The sequence below is a fragment of the Salvelinus namaycush genome, chromosome 12 (assembly GCF_016432855.1).
Source record: "Salvelinus namaycush isolate Seneca chromosome 12, SaNama_1.0, whole genome shotgun sequence".
Classification (NCBI taxonomy): Eukaryota; Metazoa; Chordata; class Actinopteri; order Salmoniformes; family Salmonidae; genus Salvelinus; species Salvelinus namaycush.
Genome location: NC_052318.1, coordinates 41,568,653 through 41,587,197, shown reverse-complemented (window position 1 = coordinate 41,587,197; position 18,545 = coordinate 41,568,653). Strand labels below are relative to the sequence as shown.

General features: G+C 41.6%; 2 protein-coding genes and 1 pseudogene across 2 annotated transcripts; 2 read left to right on the top strand and 1 right to left on the bottom strand.

The window, feature by feature from the left end:
• The first annotated feature begins 2,294 nt into the window (after window positions 1-2,294).
• On the top strand, window positions 2,295-5,427 carry zgc:77262 (uncharacterized protein LOC402952 homolog). Its single transcript, XM_039005772.1, has 2 exons — window positions 2,295-2,473; window positions 2,972-5,427. The coding sequence occupies exon 2, from the start codon at window positions 3,105-3,107 to the stop codon at window positions 4,068-4,070; it is 966 nt and encodes a 321-aa protein (XP_038861700.1). The 5' UTR covers window positions 2,295-2,473; window positions 2,972-3,104; the 3' UTR covers window positions 4,071-5,427.
• A 3,391-nt stretch (window positions 5,428-8,818) lies between these two features.
• On the top strand, window positions 8,819-9,451 carry LOC120057550 (annotated as a pseudogene).
• Window positions 9,452-12,433: 2,982 nt separating this feature from the next.
• On the bottom strand, window positions 12,434-17,616 carry bada (BCL2 associated agonist of cell death a). Its single transcript, XM_039004793.1, has 5 exons — window positions 17,170-17,616; window positions 16,918-16,993; window positions 16,659-16,809; window positions 16,266-16,492; window positions 12,434-13,841 (listed from the first exon to the last, which is right to left on the bottom strand). Exons 3-5 carry the CDS (start codon window positions 16,798-16,800, stop codon window positions 13,740-13,742), a joined length of 471 nt encoding a protein of 156 aa, XP_038860721.1. The 5' UTR covers window positions 16,801-16,809; window positions 16,918-16,993; window positions 17,170-17,616; the 3' UTR covers window positions 12,434-13,739.
• Window positions 17,617-18,545: the final 929 nt, after the last annotated feature.

Here is an 18,545-nt window from a genome sequence, read left to right as displayed (position 1 = left end):
TGCTGCAGAGATGGTTGTCCTTCTGGAACTCTGTCATAGTGACCATCGAGTTCTTGGTCACTTCCCTGACCAAGGCCCTGTTCTGTTTGGCCAGGCGGCCAGCTCTAGGAAGAGTCGTGTTGGTTCCAAACTTCTTCCATTTAAGAATGATGGCGACCACTGTGTTCTTGGGGACCTTCAATGCTGCAGAAATGTTTTGGTACCCTTCCCCAGATCAGTGCCTTGACACAATCCTGTCTCGGAGCTACGAACAATTCCTTCAACCTCATGGCTTGGTTTTTGCTCTGACATGCACTGTCAACTGTGGGACCTTATAAGGACAGGTGTGTGCCTTTCCAAATCATGTCCAATCAATAGATTTTTTCCACAGGTGGACTCCAAGTTGTAGAAACATCTCAAGAATGGTCAACGGAAACAGGATGCACCTGAGCTCAATTTTGAGTCTCATAGCAAAGGGTCTGAATACTTATGTAAATAAGTTTATTCAATTTATTTTTTATACATTTGATTTTTTTTCTAAAAACCAGTTTTTGCTTTGTCATTATGGGGTGTTGTGTGTAGATTGAGGATTTTTTTTTATTTAATCCATTTTAGAATAAGGCTGTAACGTAACAAAATGTGGAAAAAGTCAAGGGGTCTGAATACTTTCAGTATGCACTGTAGATGTTGTGGTGGCAGTTGCAGAGAAGTACTTGTGTGTATGAGGTTTTACTGCAAAAGACTTACAAGGTGTTTAACAAAAGAGTCCCGTCCTCCCAGGCCGTCAGCCTGGTGTAGGATTAATTCGGCTCAAAGTAGTGGAATGTGGTGTAAAAAGAAGATGAAATAGTGGTATATAAGTGTAGGGTTAGTTGGTGGTGAAATTATTTTGGGGGGTATCACAAAATGTAACTTGATTGACCTCACACTCCCATTACAGTAGGTGGTGGCATGCACAAACAAAATGTGCAAATGCCATGATACCAAAGAAGAATACCACTCATCGGTTTCTGTGTCAAGGACGGAGGAGATAGTGTTGGCCTTGCAGTGGGTGGAGGAAGTCAAGCCAAACAGAGTAGTTATTTGCTCTGATTCACGTGCAGTGTTAATGAGTCTCCAGTCCTTAAGCTCACATAGCAGACAAGACCTGCCTTATTAGGTGCTACAAACCCATGGCAGGATTAGACAAATGTGTATACAGAAAGGATTTACTTTGGTCCCAGCCCATGTGAGAGTGGAGGGGAATGAGGCAGTTGATGTACTGGCTGAACAAGCACTTAGTAGTGGGGGTGTTGATGTTGTAGTTTCAATGAGCAAGGAAGAGGCAAAAAGCCTGATATGGACAGTGATGGTGCATAGATGGCAGGAGCAGTGGAATAGAGATACTAAGGGCAGGCATTTATTTCAAGTACAGAGGAAAGTCGGGGAGGATGGCAAAATATTTTTTATTTTATTTAACCTTTATTTAACTAGGCAAGTCAGTTAAGAACAAATTCTTATTTACAATGACGACCTACCCCGGCCAAACCCAGACGACGCTGGGCCAATTGTGCGCCTCCCTATGGGTCTCCCAATCACGGCCGGTTGTGATACAGCCTGGAAGGGACAGCAAGGGACAGAAGAGAGGAGGCTATTTTTACAAGATTACGGGTGGGACACAGCCAGTTGAATAAATGTGATAGGAAAGCATCCAACAGGAAAGTGTGATTATTGCCAGGAAACAGAGACCATGGAGCATGTATTGCTACAGTGTGGGCAGTAACAGAGGGAAAGAGAGAGGATGAGATGTAGTATGAGGGAGAAGGGATACAGGAAATTCGTTTAAAGAGGATATTGAGTAGAACGTCTCAAACATTGTATCTTTTTTAAGAGCAACAGGGCTGGCAGGTAGTATTTACGTTCTACATGTCTATGGCCCACACTCCAGTAAGGCAAGGTAAGGCAAGTAAGCGGTAAGGCACCAGTAAGGCAAGCTGGCGGTAAGGCACCATAACGTTGGATGCCAACCGCCGATAAACCGCACCAAAGAAGAAAGACGAGGAGAATCTCCTACGGGAAGGAAGCCACTATAGACTGTATTGGAACAGATATATTATATTAGAATATATTTGGTATTGGTACGCAGCTGCACGACAAACTCCTCTTCCTTCTTCAGTTAGCCAGCTGGCTTGCTGCCTGACTCACGCCATTTGCTGTCAGTGAGGTGTAGTCACTAGTTACCACAGCCACAAAGTCATAAACCCCGCCTATTTCTACAATTGATTTTATTAAAATATTATTGGAAACCTAACCCTTACCCCACTGCTAACCTTATGCCTAACCTTAAATTAAATTCCCCAAATCACGTTTGTATTTTCATAAACGTTTTCGATATAGACAATTGTGACTTTGTGGCTGTGTTATCTAGTGGAAACTGATGTGGGGGCTGTTGAGAAGCCATCAAAGTACAAGGAAGGTAACGTTACATAGCTAGCTACGTAACCTAACTGGCAAGGTGAGATTAAAGTTCATTTGTACAGAAATAGACTAAACAAAAGTGACTTGGTTTGTACAACCTCAAAAGGTAGCTAGGTAACGTTAGCTTGATGTAGTTCGTTACTAACGGTTAAACATATCTAACATTACTATAACGTTGTTAGCTTGCTAGCTAGCCTGCTGCTGGCAGCTTTTCTGTTAGCTAGTTGGCTAGCTAGCTCGCTCGCTAACCTTACATACACTAGCAAAACCATTCTTCTAGCTACAGTAGTCTACATCTACTAAGGTATTTGGTAAGTCCTTTTGTAACTCGCTATCAGTCAGCTAGCTAATGTACTAGCAAATATACTAGTCAGCTCCGACCCTAGCCTGGCTGCAACAAGCTTCTAGCTAACAAGCTAGCTAATGTTAACCCCCAAGAGCCAAGAGTGTGCCAGAGAAAACCCCCAGCACTCCAATTTACTATAACGTTTCTAATGAGATCTTAATATCTAACTCCTCTTAATTTTGGTTTTAGAGACTGAAGAAGCTGCTCTGTCACCGTTTGAGTGCTGAAGAAGAGTCCTCCAGGAATCCTCATTTACACTTGATACACACCTTTCTCTGCAACAGCTAAGTCAAGACTGTGTCTTGTTAGCTACCATACTAAAATGGTGAAGATATTTGTTGGAAACGTGAATTCCTCAACCACAGAACCAGAACTGCGTACTCTATTTGAGAAATACGGTCAGGTGTCAGACTGTGACATTCTGAAAAACTATGGCTTTGTGCACATGAATGAGGAGGAGGAAGCCCAGAAGGCAGTGGCAGAACTCCATAAGCATGAGCTGAATGGGGCGCCCATCACTGTGGAGTTTGCCACTACGAAGGTCCGCAATGCCACCAAGATCTACGTAGGGAATGTCCCTGAGGGGACCACAGCTGCTAAGATAAGAGAGCTCTTCCAACCGTTTGGTAAGGTGGTAGAGTGTGACATTGTGAAGAACTTTGCCTTTGTGCACATGCAGAGAGAAAATGAGGCCTATGAGGCCATTTCCAAGTTAAACCACTCTAAAATGGAGGGCCAAAAGATCTTTGTATCCATCTCCCGCAACAATCAAGCCAGAAATGGCAGAGGGGATGACTACCCTCCCCCACCTCACCACTATCCACCTCACCCACACCACGCTCCTCACTACCTCCCCCCTCGAGCTCCACACGGTGACTACTACGCACCTCGTGGTCGCTATCCCCCTCCTCCTCCCCTTCCCCCCCCCCCTCCTAGGGCCTACTACGAGTGTGACCTATATGAGAGGCATGTCCGCCATGACCCATACTCTTCCTCCTCACGTTACTATGAGCAGGATCCTTATGAGCGACGGCTTCCCCCACTCCCTCAGCGGCCACTTTCTCCCCCCCTTACTTCCCGTTATTACCGGGAGCGCAGCCCCCTGGCTAGCTGGTCTCCACCCCCACCTTCCTCTGCCAGCTATGCCCGAAGGGGTGCCGGGCGAGATTTTGTTGGTGGCAGCTCTGTGCCCCCTCCTTCCTCTATGTGCTATGCTCTGGGCTCAGGCTTTGATAAGGATGATTACTTTGAGGAGAAGTACTCCAATGGTTTTGGTAGGGGCTACTAAGGGCACTTTTTGAAATTTTATTTAGGTGGAAGATGCCGTGTATGAGTATGTTGGCAATGAGTGCGCAGTTTTTCTTAAGCTGGGTGCAATTGTATATTATATAGAAAAACGGGTAATGGAAACAATACTGTTCATTCATAAAGCTTACTTGTCAAGTCAAGCAGCACACTTATTGATTTTGACTAGTTTTTGTTGATCATGAATAATCACCAGCCATATCAGCAGTATATGAATGCATTTTATATTAGTGTTTCATTGTTGCCAGATTTTTAGACTTGAGGTGGTAGGCTTGTGTCTTTGAATGTTTGTTAATATTAATGTCATATTTTGAATTTTTGAAGGAGTTTAGGATTTTTTTAATGTAGTATAGGAATTAAGTTTTGTGTAGTAGGCCCTATATCAGGGGTCCCCAATTACATTCAGCCGTGGGCAGATTTTTTTTCAGCGGAGGGTTGGAAAGCCGGAACATAGTTATAGATAATTTGTACACTGAAAATTGACCTCAAGTATCCAAAACAGATCATATTTGACAAAAACAGAATAATTTCAAACCTTGATTACATTGGAATATGATCACATATACCTCACATATACCTCTTTATGCGTAGTAATACTTATTTACATATTTCCTAAATCGGCAAATAAAATCATTACGGGCCACCTATTGGGGAATCCCTCCCTACATTGAGTGGATGGCACTGACTAAAACTATTTCTGCTTTTTTAGACAGTTTGAAGGGAAATTGATATGTAATTATCAGTGGTAAGTTATTTATATCATACTTGTCTATCACATTTATTTTGTTGTCAAGTCCTGATACACTTTTCTCGAAGACATTTTTATTTTCTTCCTGAGGATTTTAGTCCCCTAAAATCCCTCTCACTCAGGTTTTTGTCATTCACCACAATTCAAAGGTTGGGGTGTTTGTTGTGTGCAAACTAGCTGACTGACTAACCATGCACACTGCATCAGCTGACCAAGCTCATCTCATCTGAAGGCCTTGCCACGTTCGGTGCAGCATCATAGGATAAAGCATTGTCTCCGAAACGAAACCCGATACGACCGATTCATCGACTTGACGACTAAATAAAAAGATAACCACCGAAAAATTGTTGCACCTCCGGAGTCACAGCCTGTATATCTATTTGACATTATGCATATGAATCACTCGCTGTCCGTAGAGTTACAAGTCCTTTTTGTTTTTGTATAAAATGGATGTAATCCAAGATAAAATAATTGAGAAATCTACGCCTATAAGGACAAATCTGACTTGTTTTTATTAGAAGAAATACATGAACAAATGTCTTGATCCGCCGCTGTTGTCATTTGGCCGCTTAAATAAATGTTCGACCTCTGATCCCGTCGATTTTTCATTTCATTTATTTTTTAGTTGACTATCTTTACGAATTGATAGTGGAATAATTCTTGCTCAAATACATGATTGACAGTTACAAATTGTTTAATTGAAATGGTTTGTGTCCTTTTACAACCAAATATGAATTGATGGGAAAAAGCATCCTCACCGGTGGTCAAGCGAGTAGCTTAGAACAATGTCAATGGTGTTGAGGTGTTTGGAGGTCAAACATCTGTAGAAGGTAAGGTGTCGGGTGTATACAGGAACTTTCATATAACCTACCTCCACAAACAACCCCCCACAGGGTGCTAAACTGTGACTAAACTCACTTTTGTGTAAGACCTTACACATGGCTTTTCCCTTTTGTTTAGTCACTTCCTTTCTCCAAATAGAGGAGTAGGACCGGTATAATGTAACCCTTACCTGCTGCTATTTAATTGATCTTGTACATAAGCTATTCTATGGAAGCTTTCATCCATCTGAAAAAGGTAAGTGACAAGTTGTGTAATGAGCTTGACAGGAAAACTGAAAGTACTGAAATTGAATGTAAGGATGCACAGGGCCTCCAGCATGGTCTCTGATAATGTTTTAGTATTTATTTAGATGGTGTGCAACATTTCAACCTCTCCATGGTGCACTTCCCCAGTCTAATCCATGGTCCCACGATGGTGCAAATTTTCAGGTATGTCCAAAAAAATCTAATCTGAAATGTCCTATTTCTCTGTCCTTGCTGATCTGGTCTTGAAGGACTTTATTGACACGTGAGAATGAGGACAAAGAACTGGAAAGTAATTAGGATTTGGCCCATGTGATCCCTTTTCAAGCACATCGATTAGAATCGGATACTGTCCTCTTTCGACCCTCTTTACTCTTCCATTCTGTCTAAAGCACATCACTGTGTACGGTTCCTTATGGTATATTTAAGGATTTGTAAGTATTTAAGCATAACGATTAGTCATTCATTTATCATTAAGTGAATTTCAACAGCCGCCATTTTGAAGACTTATTTTTCTATCATCTGCTGTGCAATAAATTATATTGATTTCCAATGCTGGGCATGACTTGTGTTCTTCATGGTGTGTGTCTGTGTGTTAAAAGGGAACACCGAATTCTCTGTTATGTAAAATAGCATACCAGTATTCTGCATTACCTGAATATTTAAAGGACAGTTTTGAACTTCTGATATCTGATGGAAGGATCTGGGCAGTAAAAGCCAATCCAGGAGATGAGCAAAGGAGACAGTTTAATCATAAAATATGGCCACTCGATCATCTGCAGTAAAGTGAAATGACTCATTCGTTCATTTGATTTCAGCCTGTGTTTGTTATTTTTATACCATTCTAGATTTTTAGATCAGAAGTAGTGGAAGGAAGCCACTGTTGACTATTGAAATGCGTGTCCCCAGTGCATCTGATGAAGTGCGTGAAGCAAATGACTGGAAAACTTGAAATATTTTTGGAATGTAGCCAACCTCGCTCAGATGCTACAACCTGTTTGTGTACCCTGTGTTAAACATATACAGTTAAAGTCGAAAGTTTACATCCACCTTAGCCAAATACATTTAAACTCAGTTTTTCACAATTTCTGACATTTAATTCTAGTACAAATTCCCTGTCTTAAGTCAGTTAGGATCACCACTTTATTTTAAGAATGTGAAATGTCAGAATAATAGTAGAGAGAATGATTTATTTCAGATTTTATTTATTTCATCACATTCCCAGTGGGTCAGAAGTTTACATACACTCAATTAGTATTTGATAGCATTGCCTTTAAATTGTTTAACTTGTGTCAAACATTTCGGGTGGCCTTCCACAAGCTTCCCACAATAAATTGGGTGAATTTTGGCCCATTCCTCCTGACAGAGCTGGTGTAACTAAGTCAGGTTTGTAGGCCTCCTTGCTCGCACACGCTTTTTCAGTTCTGACCAGAAATGTTCTATACCATTTGCCATATTCTAATAATTCTCATGTGAGTATTTATTGCCACAGTCTAATGTAAAGCAATTCAGGCATTCTTGAAAGACAAGACAATCCTTGTCATGGAAATAAACATTATTTTTTATAGTTAAATACATGGATTTTGCAAGCAGTAGGCATTTAGAATTAAATTGGGAATGGAACTTTATAGTTAGGCTTCGTGATTACATCACACCCAGCGTACCTTCAAAATTAGTCTGTTCGGCAACCATAATTTTTTCGAAAGGCAAAGTTTTCATTATTTGTCGCAATAAAGAAACTTTGAAAAAAGAAAATCCACATGGGCCTCCCAAGTGGCACAGTGGTGTAAGGCGCTGCATTGCAGTGCTAGGGGCGTCACTACAGACCCGGACTGTATCACAACCAGCTGTGATCGGTACTCCCATAGGGCGGCGCACAATTGGCCCAGCGTCGTCCAGGTTAGAGGAAGGTTTGGCCGGGGGGGCTTTACTTGGCTCATCACGCTCTAGCAACTCCTTGTGGGGGGCCGGGCGCCTGCAGGCTGACCCCGGTCGTCAGTTGAACAGTGTTTCTTCCGACACATTGATGTGGCTGGCTTCCAGGTTAAACGGGCAGGTGTTAAGAAGCGCGGTTTGGCGGGTCATGTTTCGGGGGACGCATGACTCGACCTTCGCCTCCCGAGCCCGTTGGGAAGTTTCAGCGATGAGACAAGGAGAAAAGGGGAGTAAAATAAACACAAAAAATCTAAATCCACCAGTCAAATGGATATAAATGTAATAGATCTTTAGAAAAGTTATCCTGCATCTGCCATTTCCATTACACATGTCACAATTTTTTGTTGTTGCAACATTGCTTTTGTCGAACGAACCTGGGTCAATGGAAACCTACCTATTGGCTGATTGCTCCCAACTCATGGGAATCTCCACCCAGTTGACAACTTTAAAATGGTGGAAGCCCTCAATGGCAATTTCCATGCTAAAACAGCTTATATCAATGATGAGTCCTATATCTTTCTTTATGTCAACAGGGTAAGTTAGGCAGGTAGCTTAGTGGTTAGAGCTTTGGACTAGTAACCGAAAAGTTGCAAGATCGAATCCCCGAGCTGACAAGGTAAAAATCTGTCGTTCTGCCCCTGAACAAGGCAGTTAACCCACTGGGCCGTCATTGAAAATAAGAATGTGTTCTTAACTGACTTGCCTAGTTAAATAAAGGTTAAACAAATGTTGTTTTTGGGTGTCCACTTACATCAGTGCATTTGTAACAACCTAAACATTACGAAACTTTTATTAGATCAAATAAGCCTCACGTAGCAATTTAGCAATTACATTTTTTGTTGACCAAATTCGACACTCATTGACCTCCATACAAAAATTCCTCACTTCGTTGGCTTATTTTCGTGAACAGATTTTGAGCCGAATAAAGAAAATCTAGTATGTCTAGTATGGCTTATATCCACAATGTCCCCCCCAAAAATCTTAAAGCACAGTCCTCCCCAGCCCCTCCATCTGGCAGTAATGTCTTCTTCACTGCCCTCTTTTAGACTGAACACGGGCTCAGATGCCCCTCCTGGGCCTAGTAACATACAAGCTGCAGGGTAAGCAAATGCACCTGTGTTGAAGCTGCTCTCGGGGCTGGAAATCGTGCCTTTGACACTCCTACAGTGTAAGACAATGAAGCAGACTTGGGCTGTGCCTTGTTGGACCTGATGCCCAAGCACAAACTGACATCTTCCTCATCATTAAGCTGTACCCAGCGGACATGGGCCCAATGGTCGGAGAGGGCTGTGCTCGTAGACTGGAGAGGCTGGGGCTAGGGGTGACCTGTACCTGATCCACGGGCCTGAGGGTCTGGAACCAGAGGACTAGAGGAATAAACAGCATCGAGTCCGCAGTTGGACTGTCATGGAGGAGCTCCATGCCAATGAGATGCTTAGAGGAATTGGGGTCTCAAACTACTCTCCAAGACACCTGACAGAGCTGCTGGAGACCTGCAGGGTGTACCCTGCTGTGCTACAGTTACATTGATACCCTCAAGATTTGTTGGGTACAGCAAGGGCACAGTTTTTAAGTTATGTCACAGCTGTTCATTGACTACAGCTCAGCCTTCAACACCATAGTGCCCTCCAAGTGCAATACTAAGTTCATACCCTGTGCAACTGGGTCCTGGACTTCCTGACAGGCTGACTCCAAGTGGAGAAGGTAGGCAGCAACACCTACTGATCCTCAACACGGGGCCCCACAGCCCCATCCTATACTCCCTGTTCACCCATGACTGCGTGGCCATGCACGTCTCCAACACAATCATCAAGTTTGCTAGCACAACAGCCTGATTACCAACAATGAGGAGACAGCCTACAGGGAGATGAGAGCCCTAACCGAGTAGTGCCAGGAAAATAACCTCTCCCTCAACATCAACAAATAAAAGGAGCTGATCGTGGACATCAGGAGACAGCAGAGGAAGCACGCCCCCATCCACATCGACTGGGCCGCAGTGAAGAGGGTCAAAAGCTTCAAGTTCCGCTGTGTGCACATCACTGACAACGTGGTGAAGAATGCACAACAGCGCCTTTTCAACCTCAGGATGCTGAAGAAATGTGGCTTTGCCATCAAGACCCTCACAAAATTCTACAGATGCACCATTGAAAGCATCCTGCCGGGCTGTATCAATTCCATGGTACGGCAATTGCACAGTATACAACTGCAGGACTCTCCAGAGGGTGGTGCGGTCAGCCCAACACATCACATCATGTGTCACAGGAAGGCCAAGAAGATCATCAAGGACCTCAGCCACCCGAGCCACAGCCTGTTCACCCCGCTACCATATAAAAGGCGGAGACAGTACAGGTGCTTCAAAGCTGGGACCGAGAGACTGAGAAACAGCTATCTCCAGGCCATCAGACTGTTAAACACCACTAGCCTGAGTCACTGTTCTAGCCGGCTACCACCCTCTACCCTGCACCTTAAAGACTGCTGCCCTATGAACATAGTCATTGAACACTGGTCACTTCTATTCATATACTGTCCACACTGTCTTTACACACCATTATGTATATATACAGTACCAGTCAAAAGATTGGATACACCAACTCATTCAAAGGTTTTTCTTTATTTTTTACTATTTTCTACATTGTAGAAAAACAGTGAAGACATCAAAACTATGAAATAATACATATACATAATACATAAACAGTGTTAAAAAAATCTAAATATATTTGAGATTTGAGATTCTTCAAAGTAGCCTTATGCTTTGCACACTCTTGGCATTTTCTCAACCAGCTTCATGAGGTAGTCACCTGGAATGCATTAATTTTTTTCTGCCTTTAAAAAAAAAAAATCCCCCTTTTCGTGGTATCCAATTGTTAGTAATTACTATCTTGTCTCATCGCTACAACTCCCGTACGGGATCGGGAGAGACGAAGGTCGAAAGCCATGCGTCCTCCGAAACACAACCCAACCAAGCCGCACTGCTTCTTAACACAGCGTGCCTCCAACCCGGAAGCCAGCCGCACCAATGTGTCGGAGGAAACACCGTTGGTTAGCGCGCCCGGCCCGCCACAGGAGTCGCTGGTGCGCGATGAGACAAGGATATCCCTACCGGCCAAACCCTCCCTAACCCGGACGACGCTCCCGGTCGCGGCCGGCTGCGACAGAGCCTGGGCGCGAACCCAGTCTCTGGTGGCACAGCTAGCGCTGCGATGCAGTGCCCTAGACCACTGCGCCACACACCACCAAGTGCGCTATTTTACAGATGTTGCCCTACCGGAGTTAAACAGTAATAGCGTCACTGCTATTAGCTTCACGACATACATACTATGGAACGCCGTTTGGCACGAACGATGTGTTTACAATACTGCGTTGGTAATGAAGCATAATTTGTTCGACCGCAACTTCTGGGGTAGCTAGCTTTAGCTTGGTAGCTAGCACCAATACAACCAGCCTGAAAACAATGACCAGTAAAACCTGCAGTCATTTTCATTATTCTTAGCAATGATTTAGGAATCATTGTGAGTAGGTATTAGCTAGGTTGCCACTTGTTGTTTGCCTATTGAAATTGAACTTCAGTTCATGAAAATAAATAGCTAGCCATCTACTTAACCCTGTCGCCCACAGCTAACGTTATAAGCAGCCAGCTAGGTTCATCTGGCTATTGAAGCTCGACCGGACCGGGTTATGTGTTGTGAAGATAGCCACAATAAGGATTAGGCACAATAGTGGAATTTGCGGTTTGCCTTCAAAGTAAAAGTTTGTCATTGACATGAATACAAATAGTAGAATTATGCCATACCTTTATTCTGAAGGCTAACCGCAAAGTCCACTAGTGTGGCTAATCCTTATTGTGGCTAGCTTCACATAAATTGGTCCGACCACCATTCATCAAATAAGAACTGTCTTATAAATTAGGGTTATTTTTAGATGACAGTTAGCTAGCTAACTATAGCTACTGAAACAAATTGTCGTTTTTCTATGTTTTTGGGGGAAAACATTGTTTGCATCTATGAGCTGGCTAGCTTTTTTTTGACCAGCACTGTAGGTGCGCGAGACAACTTTGTCAGCATCATAGCGTACTTATCGATGAATCGCTGTGACATGAAATACGAGTGATAGTGTAATCAATGTGTAATAACTACGTAGAAAATGCATAAACCCCTTAAATTATTTGACGTGCAGTCATATTCAGATCCTGATTGATCAACAAGTTTATTTGACACGTCAAATAGTGTTAAATAGTGTATTTTTTGACCCGCAAAGACCCAAACGGCGTTCCATAGAAATCCTGGTTGAGAATGAAACGGCTGAACAAATGAACAACTAAACAGCACAGCAAGTAAGTGAAAGAAATAGGATTTGATTATGTTTTACTGGTAATGGGGACATATGTAAATGCCAACAAAATAACTTTTTGGTCAGTGTGGTGTAACCTTTATTTAACTAGGCAAGTCAGTTAAGAACAAATTCTTATTTACAATGACGGCCTACCCCGGCCAAACCCAGACGACGCTGGGCCAATTGTGCGCCGCCCTATGGGACTCCCAATCACAGCCAGATGTGATACAGCCTGGATTCGAACCAGGGACTGTAGTGACACCTCTTGCACTGAGATGCAGTGCCTTAGACCGCTGCGTCCATGTGTGTGTTAACTAGTTAACTGTATTAGAATGCTTAAAAGAACTCTACAATTTTAAATATCCGTATCGGGTCTTTTGGTAAGGAAAATATTGGATATTGGTATTGGCCAAAAATGTCATATCGGTGCATCACTAGTTTTAATAAGCAATTTTCAATCATTTAATCTGTTACATAACATAAAAAAGATGTAAAAGCAGTTAACAGTTAATGAAAAGGGGAAATATCAAAATGTTAAGATACACACAAAGTTTCAAGTAAAATATCAGTTATAACTGAAGTCAGTGACCATAGTTGTTCCACACCAGACTGCCCTATACACTCATATTTCTTCAACCGAAGACTTAACAGTATTCAGAATATTTGCATATAAGGCAGTTGAGAAGGGCGTATATGGCCTGGATTGTAAATATGTCTTCATTTTTTGTTTTAAATATCCGTATGCACAATCTACAATTGAAAAAATATACAGAAGAAATTAAAGATGATTGCAAATGAAAGAACATTATGAAATGTACAGTCTCTAAGTTTAAGATAAATACCAAAATAAACTGAGTGTTCCAGTCAAAGTATGTATGAGGATAATTGTAGAATGTCAAAACCCTGACTTGAAGAGTTAAGAGCTTATGTGAAGTCAGAATTCGTTATGTTTTTGCAGACTAAAGCATTCAATAGACTAGCTTAGCTAACGATTGAAATCGGGAAAGAAATGTATAATAGAAAATTGTGTTCAACATACAACATATGTCTAATAATTATTGTCATCACAGATCAGTTGTTCTTTCACAGGTTTCATATTTTAAGAATCTCGAAAGTATATTTACATTTTGTGAATTTCAAACCATTGATTATTAGATCTTGAAATTCATACCTACAAATGTAGAACATCTTCAATAGAACAATTTATGAAATTTCTCTGGAAATATTTGTTATACGTATTTATACATATGTTATAAATATGTCAGTAGCACAAGAGATTGTCACTTAGAAAATGCATCTATTATGCAGTGAATAACTTATTGTTAATTATTGCAACATATTTTCAATTATGCAGTGAATTTTTGCATAACGTTTGATTTGATTGTACAAGTCACATTTGAACTGGTGATATTTTCCATAAAAATACTGTAATTTCTGCAAAAGTATGCACATGGGACGTGAATACTTCAGCTGTGGTCCAGTCGTTATGGAAATTATATGAGCTCCTTCTTGCCTTGGCTGGGTCTCTGAAAGAGGTAAAAACTGTATTGATTTTTCACTCCCTGCCTTTGGCCTCTTTTGGACTCCAGAGGAAAGAGAACCATCCTCGGGAGACCTCCTGCTTGACCCCTCCTGGGCTAATCCCTCTCTTGGGCTCCTAGGGAGGGAAATGGATAGACAGGTCAACTATATACATTTTTATGTAAAGCAGTATGGATGTGAGTCTTTCCCTTCAAAATGATTCGGTATTGGGAAAGGGGGAATGTGTCTTCCGCATTTAACCCAACCCCTCTGAATCAGAGAGCGATTAACCAAAATGTTTTTTCCCCCCTGTTTTTAAACAACTAATTGACCGACATCGATTATTTGAATTCCATTTCATAATATTTTTTTCGATGAGCTTAATGCACACATTGAGGTGCCAGGCGCAGCAGTTTGAGTGTGTCAAGAACTGCAAAGCTGCTGGGTTTTTCATAATCAACAGTTTCCCGTGTCTATCAAGAATAGTCCACCAACCAAAGGACATCCAGCCAACTTGACACAACTGTGGGAAGCATTGGAGTCAACATGGGCCAGCATCCCTGTGAAATGCTTTCAACACCTTGCCCCGACAAACTGAGGCTGTTCTGAGGGTAAAAGGGGGGGTGAAACTCAATATTAGGAAGGTGTTCATAATGTTTTGTATACTCAATGTACAAAACAACAAATATTTTCTTAAAGTGAATAAATGATAGTAAGTGATTGCAGTAACGGGAAGCCACTGCCATCACGGGACTTTCATTGTTTTATTCTGTGTTACAGCATTCAACCCGCATTTAATTTTTTAAAACATTTTTATCGAAACCGAAAAACCAAACCGACCTCCAGCACTACTGGATACATGGGCTCCAATACAATACAGGAACAATACGTTTTAGTTTGAAAAGATTTGTGCGATTCAGTTTGATTAGAGAACGAATCGATGCGGTTTGGTTCGATGCGATAAGATGCACTAACATTTGTTGCATAAACACTAATTTTCCATTCTATACTGAACAAAAATATAAACGCAACATGAAAACTGTTGGTCCCATGTTTCATGAGCTGAAATAAAAGATCCCAGAAATTTTCCATATGCAAAATAAGCTTATTTCTCTCACATTTTGAGCACAAATTTGTTTATATCTCTGTTTGTGAGCATTTCTGCTTTACCAAGACAATCCATCCACCAGACAGGTGTGGCATACCAAGAAGCTGATTAAACAGCATGATAATTACACAGATGCACCTTGTGCTGGAGACCATAAAAGGCCACTCTAAAATGTACAGATTTGTCACACAACACAATACCACAGATGTCTCAAGTTGAGGGAGCATGTAATTGGCATGCTGACTGCAGGAATGTCCACCAGAGCTGTTGCCAGAGAATTTAAAGTACATTTCTCTACCATAAGCCGCCTCCATAATTTTAGAGAATTTGGCAGTACATCCAACCGGCCTCACAACCGCAGACCATGTGTAACCACGCCAGCCCAGGACCTCCACATCCGGCTTCTTCACCTGTGGGAGTTTACTGAAGAGCATTTCTGTCTGTAATAAAGCAATTTCTGATCGGCTGTGCCTGGCTCCCTGTCATTTTTGCAGATTAAGTGTTTGAGCTAGTAATGTATCAATATTTATAGTTCACAAATTAGATATGACATAGCCAATGATTATATAGCACAACTTTGTATTTCACCCCCATCTCAAAATGGGGGTGAAAAAAAAGGGTTTTGACCGTTTGGAAGTTTTTAAATGAGCTTATTTTCTCCTCCAGCTTTGGCCATGCAGTGCACCAAGCACAAGTGATTGCTCATTACCCTGTATATCTAAAAATGGCCATATACACTGATTGTTTAAAGCAAAACTACCAAACGCATTGCTGATGGTGAATCTCTTGTAAGGCCCGTTCAGCAGGTATAGCCAGATGACAGTGGTCTCTGATAGCTTACTACATGTAAAAACACAATTTTCAACAGCGCATAGATAACAATAACCTAGCAAATTACATAGGTTGTCACCAATGTTCCCTCTAATTTCTTTCGGAACTGAGAAAATTTCAGGTCTGCTGAACTCAAACTTCAACGTTTACTGTGAACTCTGAGGCTCTACCAGCTTTAAGTTAGTTTTAACAGTGGTCAAGTAGGCTATTGTGGCTATTTGATCATAATGTAGGCCTAACAGAGTGGCCTAACATCAAAAACAATGGAGAAAATGCATCCCATAACATTTTAACATGGAAATAGCTCTTCTATCGTTCAGCCTACAGTAGCATCCAATGTGTGGTGTTCAATGTAGGCTTACATTCCATGAGACTTTTGAAAAAAACATGCAGGGCTTGACATTAACCTGTTTATCCACTTGTCCTTCAGACAAGGAGGTGACTGAAAATGGTGTTGTGTTGATTGATGCAAGACTTTTGGAGTTCATTCATGTAGCGAAGGATGAAGTCAAATTGATTACACATTTACTGTATAGTAATGTATAGTATATGGGAACTAGAGTGTCTGCTCTGTCCCCACTCTTTCAATTGTACACTCCTCTGTCAGACCTCATATCTTACCCCTTTGTCGAGCCAGGTGTCAAATTCATCACTCATCCTCCTCAGCTGGCGGCCATATTTCTTTGCAGCCCACAGTGTAGGAGGAGCAGACTGTGATCGGCTTCGGAAAGGAGCCCCATCGCCCCCGCCCTCCTCAGTAGGAGTCATTGCATCCTGAAACTCTGTGTTGTCCCTTCTGCCAACCTGGGAGCACACCTGGGACTCGGAGTAGAGCCGCACTCGCCCACCTGTGTCAGTGAGTGGAAAGGGATGGGGGGAGGGGGAGGGGGGAAATTGAGATATGGTTAGATATATTTAAATATAACTTAAGAGGTTCACACATGTATCCAAACTGAGTATTAATGCATTTTCATATTATATTACATTTCCAGGCTTGATAAGTTTGATTCTGACCTGGTCGTGGTCTGATGCTCGTCGTAGTGGAGACATTATGGAGCTGAAATTCTGGGTAGTGTGTGGTTCCTGAGTGGTCAGACTCATCTAGTTCATTCATGGTTTCTGGGTTGTCATCCACACAATCATGTGTGTGGTCCATTGTAAATATCTGAAGAGAAAATGGACATCCACAGTGAATGATAGTGTTGATTATAGCCATGTACCCTGAGTATACAAAACATTAAAAACAGATGCTCTTTCCATTACATAGACTAACCAGGTGAATCCAGGTGACAGCTATGATCCCTTATAGGTGCCAGGTTCACCGGTTTGTGTCAAGAACTGCAACTCTGCTGGGGGGTGCAACTCAATGTTAGGAAGGTGTATATCTACTGTAAGGATATACTATCACCACAGGGTGTTGGTAAAATCACTATAAAATGTATTTTATTGACACAAATATTAATTGAACTTTTTAGAAAATATCTGCAACATATTTTTGTCAAGTAACCAGTTAGCTAGAACTTACCCAAGGACCTGTCTTGAGTCCTGATGACTTGCAAAAGGGTTGATTGGTTGATTCTGTTGGTTATCCTCTTCTTCTGTCAATGTTAAACTGGAGGCGATAATGATATTTCTGTCTTTTCTCCTTTCAATGTGAAATTTTCCACGAACCAGTCGGTGATGATTTCCTCGCATTGCATGTGGCACACCAAAATACAAAAATATAGTAACGGGTTAGCTAACGTTAGCTGATTAGTCGTTGAATTGTTTTGTGTGCCACGGGGATCCGGATCAAATGTTCAAAATGAACTTGCATAACTAGCTACCTGACATGTTATTTTCTTCATGATTGTCTTCGCAAAATTCTATTTCAGTGGACGAGTTTCTCAAATTCTTATCGAAATGTCTTCACGTGATTACCTACTTTTACAGTCTATGCTATCACATGCGACGCACCCAATGTTTTTGTTGTCTTCCGTCGTCTTGTACGCCACTGTAGTAGTACCTCTTTACCCAATCGACTGCCACTGGCATTCAGAAAGAGCCAATAAGCGCACGCTGCTAGGGTTTTTTGAGTGACTATCTTGTCAAAACGTCACTGTTGCGAAAGGGTTATGGAAAGCCACGCAGTCTCGTGACTTGTTTACCATTTCGCCCATCCCCGCTGTAGTGAATCAGAGATGTGTTGTCGTGGAGATTTAGATTAGCTGATGAATAAACACACTTTTACATTAGGTAGACACATATCCCAAATGGCCTGTATATTTGTTCTTCTTCGGCAATTTAGAGCAATTTTCATTTGAGTTGTTGAATTTGAGAAGGTGGATTTATCTGAGATATCACCCCTAATTATTTTTCATTTGTTTGAAGCGGAACAGTATTCTGGCCATGATGATGGACCTGTAATGATGGGCATCACGTCAACCTATGTCTGCTTTTGTTCCCCAGACCCCTTCCCTCAAAAGCACCAGTACATAAAACCACTGGTTATGTCTCCAATCCAATGATTTCATTCATCAAGTTAAGGTTGGAAAACTACTGGTAATTTACCAAAGTTACTAGAACGTTCAGTCATTTTGGTAATATACAGGTAATCAATGGCAATCTATGGTATCTTGTGTAATTTGTACTTGAATAACTTTTTTTTAAATGTACTTGTATATAGTATTAATTTGTGTATATGAGTTTTTAGTGGATATACCATATGGTTCAAGAGAAAATAGCTGACAAAAAGCATCTAATCAACAATGGCATTATTTTCAATTAACTCTGTAACTCTTCTATTCTATAATTATTGCCTTTTTTTCACAACTGCACTTGCACAGCATCATCTGCACGTCTATCACTCCAGTGTTAATGCTAAATTGTAATTATTTTGCCTCTATGGTCTATTTGTTGCCT